This window comes from Borostomias antarcticus, assembly GCF_949987555.1.
Source record: "Borostomias antarcticus genome assembly, chromosome: 8".
NCBI lineage: Eukaryota > Metazoa > Chordata > Actinopteri > Stomiiformes > Stomiidae > Borostomias > Borostomias antarcticus.
Window position 1 is genome coordinate 28,129,797 of NC_140241.1, and position 10,681 is coordinate 28,140,477.

At 43.7% G+C, this 10,681-nt stretch overlaps 1 protein-coding gene across 1 annotated transcript; it reads left to right on the plus strand.

Annotated features, from left to right (window-relative positions):
* The first annotated feature begins 2,806 nt into the window (after positions 1–2,806).
* On the plus strand, positions 2,807–10,656 carry dnajc21 (DnaJ heat shock protein family (Hsp40) member C21). Its single transcript, XM_084442128.1, has 12 exons — positions 2,807–3,012; positions 3,431–3,524; positions 3,640–3,763; positions 4,192–4,320; positions 4,520–4,824; positions 6,319–6,479; positions 7,722–7,815; positions 8,120–8,257; positions 8,426–8,474; positions 8,574–8,938; positions 9,700–9,787; positions 9,951–10,656. Exons 1-12 carry the CDS (start codon positions 2,907–2,909, stop codon positions 10,107–10,109), a joined length of 1,812 nt encoding a protein of 603 aa, XP_084298254.1. The 5' UTR covers positions 2,807–2,906; the 3' UTR covers positions 10,110–10,656.
* The last annotated feature ends 25 nt before the right edge of the window (positions 10,657–10,681 follow it).

The following is a 10,681-nucleotide window of genomic DNA, read 5'->3' on the forward strand; positions in this document are numbered from 1 at the left end:
ATGTGAGTAGCCTCACGCAGGTAGCCAAAAGCACAGTGCGCAGGTGCATGAATAACGAAGCTTTTTTTTTTCATAGTGAAACAATTACTCGCCATGGTTACTCGAGTACTGACGTCAACAACGAGTACTCGAGTACTCGAGTACTCGTGCCCATCCCTAGTAGATAGGTAGGTAGATAGGTAGGTAGGTAGGTAGATGGGTACTGTAGGTAGGTAGATGGGTAGGTAGATGGGTAGGTAGTTAGGTGACTAGGTAGGTAGGTGTCTAGGTAGGTAGGTAGTTGACTAGATAGGTGGGTAGGTAGGTAGATATGTAGGTAGATAGGTAGGTAGGTAGATGGGTAGGTAGATGGGTAGGTAGGTAGGTAGGTGGGTGAGTAAGTGGGTAGGGTCTATGCCTACCTCTTCAGGTCAAGGACGTCTGGTGGATGCAACACATGAACAAAGTTGACCTCTACATTGATCTACCTCTCCTGACCACAAAGATACGTCAGCGGAGACTGAGGATAGCCAGCCATAGGAAACGTTCTCCTGACCTCATCACTTCAAACCTTGTCCTCTGGGAACACAAGCATGGTGAAGACACACGTGGTGCTCGAAAGATAACATACGTGGACATGCTGAGGAAGGACCCTGGCTACAGTGCTGATGAACTAAACTCTGGTATGCTGGACCAGGGTGTGTGGAGAAGTGTCATCTAGACCATCACCATCCACCCCATTGGCCTCAAAATTAGATTTGTTCAGTTTGGGGTTACTTGTTATGTATTGTGCTTGTACTCATTTCATTTGAGAATAAAGTCTCTGAACATTCTCTGCCTGTGGACTAAGAGACTTTCTGCAATAAAATGTGTAATAAAAATCCAATTAAAGCCGCAAGCAACAATGATACGAGGTCCTACGGTTACGCCCCCTTAAAGCTCAATGAGATAACTTTTTTTATGGTTCAATATTCACTTTTACTTGCTATTAGTTTATGAATTGGCCTTAACAAGACCCCAAAAATCATTTTTGTGACATGAGACTGCATGTGAATTTATTATTTTAGTATTTTGGTATACTGGTTAGTACACTGGCGGGAAATCTTGTGGTGGAAACGGAAGTGACACGTTTCGTGTGTCACAACATCAGGAAGACAACAAACACTTCGCCCAGCGAAACAAAATCTACATGCACATACAAGACAGAAGACTGGTATTTACCTGCATTGAAGCCATCCTTCCAGAAAGTAGCTACAATCTTCCATTCATTTGATTTGAGGTGCATTAGATTTATCTCTGAGTTTACACGTTTGAGGCTACAGTAGGCCTACAGCCCAAGCATGAGAGAGTTAATCTTTGATCCATATCTAGGCAACATAACGCATGAAAGAAACATGAGACAAATGTAAAGGTTATGTACATTTATACAGTTTCACAAATACAGTATGTGATTAACAGTAATGTCAAATGACATACAGACATTCAGATATGGATCAACATAGAACCATTTGGGGGAGTCACTATAGGAGCAAAAGCACTCTTCCCTTGTACATAGATAAGTACTTTATACATAATGTATACAACATATATTCCAAACATGTCACCATATCACAATAGCCGTGGACCCTTATTTCCATCTAGACCAGGCCTCCAGGATTCGAAATCTAACGTGAAGCCCTATAGGACCGCGCCATCTTTGAGAAAAACGCGTCATTGGTCAAGGTACCAATGACGCGTTTTTAGAATTAGGTTTTTTCAGTACCTGACGTCACTCGGTACCTGCTATCTCAACTTCCAGGGCAGGTGCATTTACTAAACTTTACATACTGATTCTCAGATGTATTCTGCAAGTATGTACAGCTGGAATTGTGAATAGCTTATTGTCTTTTCATTTTAGGTTGCATTTCCTGTCTAAAAATACGCCCAAAATTGGTTGGATGGGTGGATGCAGTATTTTTTCAATATCTCTTGAAAATAAGCTTGTATTCACAAATCCAGCTGTAAATATTTACGTTTTGAGTATATTATCAAAACAAAAGTAAAACTTTAAGCCTGACTTTATCCATTGTTTAGATATACCAAAATATATGCAAATGTACGCATATTTAATGAGTTATTGCCTAATTTGCCTAATAACTAAACTTTTTGTGTGAAATACAAAAACATTTCTCTTGATGTGAAGATTAAACTGGTAAAAATGCTAATTCAATCCTATTCAACTGTAGTGTCTCCCCTTAATAGGCTTGACTATAGTCCTAATAAAATATTATTATTGAACCATTGTTGAAAAAATTGACTTATGCTTATACAAAACACATCTGTTGTTCCAAATAAAAAAAATGAGGAGTGAAGTTATGTTTGTGCAATAAATTCCAAGCCAGTAGCAGTTGTGTATGGAAAGAAGAAAGTTTGAGGGGAATTTTGTCAACAGTATAATTGCATAATGAGAACTTAAGACCACCAATTGCAGATAAGATGTAGTGGGGAATACAATTCCATAAGGAGGTTAGACATTAAGAGGTAATATCTGATCCAGTTAATTTTAAATGATCGACGTCATATACCGCGCATCAGCGTTTTACGTGTGTGACGCAGCACGTAAGGTACCGCCCCCCGGAAGTCCCGTTCACAACCGGCAGTGTGACGTAATCTACGATGAGACCACGATGTGTGAACGAATCGTGAGATTACGAAGATACAACAAGGGCACCAAATGGCTTTTAATGTAACGGATCGAATATTTTGTTTACCAATAGATAACGGCAACATGCAACACGCTGCTTGTTAACAACCTTTGTACGTGACGCTTGTTCTCAGGGTTAGAAAGGGTCGGAGTGAGACCATTAGCATTAGCATATTGCTAACCCTTACACGTTTACCAACCATTCTGCTGAGAATTTCACTGTGAAACTCAGCTGAACCACCAAATGGTCAACATGAAATGTCATTACGAGCTGATGGGAGTCAAGAGGGACGCGAGTGAGGATGATCTGAAGAAGGCCTATCGCAAACTAGCCTTGAAATGGCATCCAGGTATGTTGCTAGCCAGCTAGAGCTATACCAGCTAGCCACAGTGTAAGGCAAGGCAAGTTTATTTATATAGCACATTTCAGCCACAGGGCAATTCAAGGTGCTTTACATGAGACATTAAAAGCATTAAAACAAAAAGCAAGACATTATAGACATTTAAAACAAAAGGCAGGACAAATTAAAAGCATTAAAACAAAAAGCAAGTCATTATAGACATTTAAACAAAAAGCAGGACAAATAGAATATAGGAATAAAAGTTACAGTGCAGTATACTGATAAACATAGCTCCTCTTAGAAAGCAGTGGCAAAAAGAAAAGTCTTCAGGCTTGAAGTGTAACGTTACATTACCTAGGCAAGTGTTACAGCATTGGTGCTTAACTGTCAGTTTTGATGGAACATGTTGTTGTTGACATGTTGCCAGATAAGAACTTGGACAACGCAGAGGAAGCAGCAGAACACTTTAAGCTTCTCCAGGCTGCTTACGACGTCCTTAGTGATCCGCAGGAAAGAGCCTGGTGAGTCCTATTTTCAACACTGGGCTGACTCAATCTGGACTAGAAATGAATGGAGCCTATTCTCAGTCAGCCAGCTGTAGTAGCCATTGAGCACAGTGTCTCCTGCCCTCTTCAGGTATGATAATCACAGAGATGCCCTGCTGAAGGGAGGGGTGAGTGGAGAGTATGAGGATGATAGCATCGATCTGCTCCAGTACTTCACTGTCACATGCTACTCTGGCTTCGGAGATGATGAAAAGGTGAGTGTGTATGTCTTGGCACTGACAGTGTCTACCCTGAGTTTTTCTTCTACTCTTGCCCTTTGCACCACACATAAAGGCAGTTCTGATTATGTAGTAGGCTAGGCAAACATACTTGTTGTGTCAGGTTATCACCAGGAGAGGGCAGCAGGAACCCTGTCGTTGGAATCACGGTGTATGCCTCACATGGGCAGAAATGTGCCTTGCTTTTTGATGGCAGAGATGTCACAAACATTTGTGTTTAGTGAATGGCAGTTTTATCACAGGTTATTCCCGCTACAGTGTATTGTTGCAGTCAAAGGTTGTGGCAATATTTTGTGTTTAAATTGGTAAACTGTGGATTCACAACTATAGCCAGACCACACGATTGTCTCACACCTCTGTCCCCTTGTCACACCTCTGTCCCTCTCTCTCTGTCATTCTGTCAGGGGTTCTACATAGTGTACAGAAACCTGTTTGAGTCCATAGTGAAAGAGGAGATGGAGCACAGCAAAGAGGAGCAAGAGGAGGAGGATGAGTTCCCTTCATTCGGAGACTCTCAGAGTGACTATGATACGGTAAGATCTGTCTGAAGCACGACACGGTGCCATGCACAGTTATCATTATAGCATAATAGAAATATTATTTGAAATACTTGCATTTACATTTCTGTGCATGTCCGTTTGAGGACAGGGACACTCGCGCAGACACGCTGCGGGTCCTCTCTCTGTCTGCACTTCTGCAAAAAAAATGACCTCTTCATCCCTCCACCACCAGGTCGTGCACCTGTTCTATGCGTACTGGCAGAGCTTCTGCACCAGGAAGAACTTTGCCTGGAAGGAGGAATACGACACGCGGCAGGCGTCCAACCGCTGGGAGAAGAGGGCCATGGAGAAAGAGAACAAGAAGGTGCGCGACAAGGCCAGGAAGGAGCGCGGCGAGCTAGTGCGCCAGCTAGTGGCCTACGTGCGCAAGCGCGACCGCAGGGTGCAGGCCCACAAGAAGCTGGTGGAGGAGCAGAATGCGGAGAAGGCCAAGAAAGTGGACGAGCTGAGACGCAAGCAGAGACTCCACCAGGCCAAGTGAGTCGTGACGGAGCTCCCAACCAATCAAGCGTGTGGGGGGGGGGGGGGGGGTTCTGATGATCCCACCTTCTGATGGAAAAGGGAGGAGACTCAGGGTACAAGAAGAAGGAAGTACCATAAAAAGAAGGAAGCGTCAGAAGTCTTCAATTCAGAACAGAAACACAGAACAGTGCAGAGAATAGGACAGTGCAAATACAATATATCAAAACCTGCGATTCTTTTGGATCATGGGAAAAATCTCTACTGTCTTGCTCTAAGCAGCATTTTCCTAATCTTATAATGCACTGATCTTGTTTGAAGTAATAGATATTGAATGCGTGGCAAGTATTTCAACCTTGGAGATCTAAAGCCAGAGTGTGTAGGTTTTGTACCTTTATTTAACCAGGCAAAAGGGTTAGGGTTGAGAACAAATTCTTATTTACAATAGTGGCCTGGCAAAAGGCTAAGAAAAGATCATCCTTTATTGGTCCCACAGGGGGAAATTGCAATGTGACAGCATTTCCCACTGTGGTACTAATAAAGGATTAACTTATCTTATCTTTTCCTTTTGCCAGGCCTCTATTGTAAAGCCAAGCCTCACTTACCAAGCCTCTTGAGGGAAGGAGGGGTCTAAAAAGAAATGTCAAGTTATATTAAAACCAACACAGTTAAAAGACAACAGCACACATCCAAACATTTCACAGTTAAGGTCGCACAGAAACGGACGTTTGAGATCATCCAACTTCCGTAGTTTGATGTATTTGTGATGGAAACAAGCCATGAGGGTGGGACATGCGTTTAGAGGAATTTGATTGGAACATTGACAAGTGGACGGGTTTTAAGAACTTTAGACAGATTCGGTAGAAGGATAGCGTTGATTGACGGGTGGATGTCGTGAGATTATTGGCCTAAAATCGAAGGTACCTGTTGTCATTGCACGTGACCTACCGTTTTCCAGGAAGTAAGAAATTATATACTTTGATATAAGATTACAACAAAAGTAGAATTTTGTAATTTTTTTGGCATACATCGTTGAATAGGTGAACACTATGACCAATTATGTGAACCAAAATGGGACAGAATGCTTTTTTCATTTCAGTGCGACTTTAAAAGACAGCAGCACATCCAATCATTTGGATGGGAATACAGTAAAAGTCAACAAAGCAACAACAGAACAAGAATAACATAAGCATGATCACAGAGTGGCAAAGAAACAACAGCAGCAAACGAGCAAGCACACCCTCCAATCACAATATCAGACAATACAATTAAGGAACAAAGAACAACAAAAGAACAGGTAGCATTAGCATACACAAGCATTAAGACAGGAAGGCAACAAGTAGCAGCAGCAGCAGCAGCAGCAAGAGAGCAAGGGCAAACATACAAGGGCTAGAATTGATGAGTGTTGTTGGATTATTATTTTGGCTGTTACGTTAAGTGATCTCGTTAATGCAACTCTTCTCTTCCCCTCTCCCGCTCTCTCCTACACACACACACACACACACCACCCAGATTGGCAGAGGAGTATAAAGAGCAGAGTTGGGCAGCCATGTCCGAGCTGGAGAAGGATCTGCAGCAGATAGAGGCTCAGTACGGTAAAGAGTTCGGTGACGCCTCCGAGAGTGAAGAGGACGATGGTGTCGACGCACCAGACCAGCCGGACCGGGGTGGAGGTTAGTTCTGCGCTGGAAAACCTTCTTGTCCAAATGACGTAACGTTAATCTGCATGCAGTACAGTTACAGCTCTAACGAGGCCTACACACACTTCTACATCATTAGATTCATCACACTTTTTGGCAAGAGTGTAATTTGAGAAGTTATACATTAAAGAGTAAGTTCGCTATTTATGACTATAGGGCTTATTTGCGGTCTGTGTTCCATGAACCTGACAGGTAGAGACCATCATTTCACCTAAATAGAAGTGATCTAGCTCACACTAAAAGTGTTTGGATTGAATTTGTCTTAGTGTAAAAAATATAGTGGCTTCCTCAGGTTCACTTTTCACTTGATTGGCATCAGATGTGAGTTTATAAAGACCATAATTTCCCTTATCGCCTCAGTATTCAGCTATCTACAGTTGTTCTGCAGGTGTGTTCTCAGCTACAATGGAAGTCAACAGGGCACTCGAAATGCTACAATAAATGTTCTTTTCCAAGACGGGAAGCACAGGGTGTCATCTTAATCCCCATTGATTTCCATTGTCCATTCCATTCTAAATAGTGAACTTGTCCTTTAAGAGCTTTTTAAATCTTTTTTGGCCACACGTGATCACACTACACACATACAAACGTGCAGTAGAACCACATGACTGAGGGGCGACACAGCACACACAACACACATACACACATTTTCAGTGGTCGCCGGTGGAAAATGTTAAGCCTGCATTTATCCCATCCAAGCTGCTGTCCTCCAGGGGCAGCCAGGAGCAGTGAGTGGGCAGCCATCGTTCACGGTGCCAGGGGACCAAGTCCAAGGGCTCAGTCCGAGTCCTGGTCAGGGACCGGACTAAAGAGCATCTGTTCTTCGGCATGTTTTTCGTATTGGGTTCTTTGGGAGGAATCCCTTGCAAACACGTGGAGAACAAGCAACTTGGCACAGATCGTCCCAGAGACCTTCTTGCTGTGAGGTGACAGTGCTAGGTACTGCCCCACTGTGCCACACAGGAGCCATTTTGGGGTTCAGTGTCTTGGGACACTTTGGCACAATGCCAGGAGCTGGGATCGAACCAGGGACCTTCTGATCCCCAGCCTGCCGCTCTACCTCCCGAGCAGCTTTTCAAACTGTTTGCACTAGCTTGCGTGTGCGTGCGTGTGTGTGTGTGTGTGTGTCTGTGTGTCTGTGTGTGTCTGTGTGTCTGTGTGTCTGTGTGTGTGCGTGTGTGTGAGTAACACTTGTGATACGTGATCTCTGCACAGACACTGAGCCGGCAAATGGGGAAGATGAGGTCATGGACTACTACGATGATCTGTACTGCCCCGCATGTGACAAATCCTTCAAATCTGATAAAGCGTGAGTGATGAGTCACTTCCTCTCCCATGCAAGACAGGAGGGGACGGTGCACGCCAGAAAAACATCTCTCTCTCTCTCTACTCTGTATATATCTCATTCAGGATACTGTACTCACAGCAGTGTACTCTCTGATGTTATTCCCAAAGCTCCGTCTTCTCACCCTTCTGTCCATCTCTCTGCATTCACATAGAAGTCCTTTCTCGTTATGAATGAAAGCTTTGTATCTTCATGCCTTACTCTAAGGTCACTACTAGAGCATGGGGGTGATCCTGGTTCAGGAAGTGCTTTCTTGTCATGTCTGCAGAGCGAAGAATCACGAGAAGTCCAAGAAACACAGGGAGATGGTGGCATTGTTACGGCAACATCTGGAGGAAGAGGATGAGGCGCTCAGTCTGAACTCCCTGGACAAGGAGGAGGAAGAGGAGGAAGCACCAAGGCAGAAGTGTGTAGCTAATCTAATGTTTTTTTAATGAGAAATGCAAATTACATGTGTATGTTCTCTGACCGATTAGAAACTAATGTTGTTACAGGGGAGTTTTCCGTCGTAATATTGTTGGTTTATGATAGTTACTCTCGTATATCTTGAGGAATTACATGCTCTCATTCTCAGGTTGTCAAAAAAGCAGAAGAAGAAAAAGAGACAGCAGAAAGTTGTGCAAGTGAGTCTATTTAATGGATGCCCTTCATCATATTTCAGTCCGGATAAGAATAGTTTTATAGTTGTATCATCTTTCTCTCTCTTCATCCTGCTCTCCCAGAGTCCATCAGAGGATGATGAGGAAGGGAGCCCTGGATCAGAGCCCACCCCCCCTTTGACAGAAACCCAGGAAGGTCCAGAAACCCCACCACCAACGGAGACGGGCAGTGGTGAGGACGCCCAAACCCCCCCACCAACTGAGACGGGCAGTGGTGAGGACGCCCAAACCTCCCCACCAACGGAGACGGGCAGTGGTGAGGACGCCCAAACCCCCCCACCAACGGAGACGGGCAGTGGTGAGGACGCCCAAACCCCCCCACCAACTGAGACGGGCAGTGGTGAGGACGCCCAACCTTCAACAGAGAATCCCTCTGAGGACCCAACAGAGCCTGTGCAGGAAGATCTCACATCTTCAGAGAAAAAGAGGTGATGCTTCTTCTACCTCTGACTATAGAATCACATTCTAGTTCCATCTCAATGCATGTGACAATAATGTTCACCGTGTGTTTTATTCATCCATAGCTGGTTTGGGTCAATGTTGTAAAATTCAATTTTACAGTCTTTTCAACCTTATTTGATAAACAATTTGATTTGGACCAAGGTTATTATAGTTAATGAAAACTAACAAAAAAAAACGAAAACTAGGTATGAAAAAACATTTTAGTTAACTGAAATAACAATAAAAACTAGACTTTACAATGATAAGTAACTAAAACGGTATTGTATTTACAAGACTAACTAAAAATAAAATGAAATTATAGAGAAAATGTCTTTAGTTTAAGTCTTTTTCACTTCATTTCATACATAAGCCTAATATTTTGGGTGGATATGAAATGTGTCCTCCATTTTTTTTTAGCTGTGCCCCTGCGCCAGATGTTTTGTTTCACACGGAGTGAAACAACGTGAGCTCGCAAGATCAGGATGGTCTCACGAGGCTAGCGCAGTAGAGAAAAAACTAAAACTAATACTGAAACTAATAAAAACAAAACTAAAATTAAGCATATAAAAAACTAGCAGACCTGCTTTAAAAACCAATGCAAACTAAACTAAAATTGAAAATAAAAAGCTAAAACGATATAAAAAATAAAAACGCAAAACTAAATGAAAAAAGCAAAACTATTATAACCTCGATTTGGACTGACTGAATTTTGCCTGTTACTCTTGTCCGTGTTTGTTGACGCCTCTAGCTCTGTGAAGTCCAAGGGGAAGAAGAGTGCAGGGAAAGACTCCAGGAAGAGCGCCAAGCCCCAGCCATCCGAGGAGCAGGAACCACAGGTACCTGACACGCTGTCAGCTAGCAGTACGACCTCTGACCTCACGACCGCTGCAACTGATCGGAGTGTGAGTCAGCTTGTTGTGTATGACTGGCAGCATATTTCAGTAGGACACCGGTGTCTTAACCACTCCATCTTTTCTCCGGTTGACCCCCCCCATCTAGAAAGAGGGGAGCCTGCGCTGCGTGACCTGCAACTATGAGTTCTCCACCAGGAACAAGCTGTTTGACCATCTAAAGACCACGGGTCACGCCACCCCCCTCTCCTCGGGCGCCGCCAGCAGCACAGCCAGGAGCAAGAAAGACAGGAAGAAGAACAGATAGCCCCTCCCACTGCTGAACCGTCGGACGGGTCACAGGATTTTAACACAGGAGAGACTGCATCAGTCAGAAGAGACTGCTGGTGACGGACTGGAGTTTTAATGGTCAGAACAGGTCTCAAACAGACACCTTGTGACGCGGCTGCTGTTTGAAGCTCTTTTATGTTACAAAACAATCAACATGTCTTGGGAGAGAGACATGTCCTGATGAGAAACCTTGCCGCTTCCCACTCCACTCCTCATTCATGCCCAACGCCTGAGGTTTCAACAGATGACTCTTCCATTCCCCATTGTGATAAGAACATAAACAGTTGAGCCTCCTCATATAACTCTGGCCTTCCGATACCAAAGCACTGCCACAGCATATCTCTGCTGAAGAATGACTGTCATGATAGATATGATCCTCCAATGTTGCATAGGTATCCGTTTACAGCTTGGAGTGGTGTCAGAGTTCGGCGGTATTGGGAATTTGCATTGTGCTCTCCGAGAAATGACAAAGGTCATATTCACCTGGAATGAAATACTCATATGATGCTGCTGCTCATCTACATTTATGCAAATAAACAACCTGGAAAT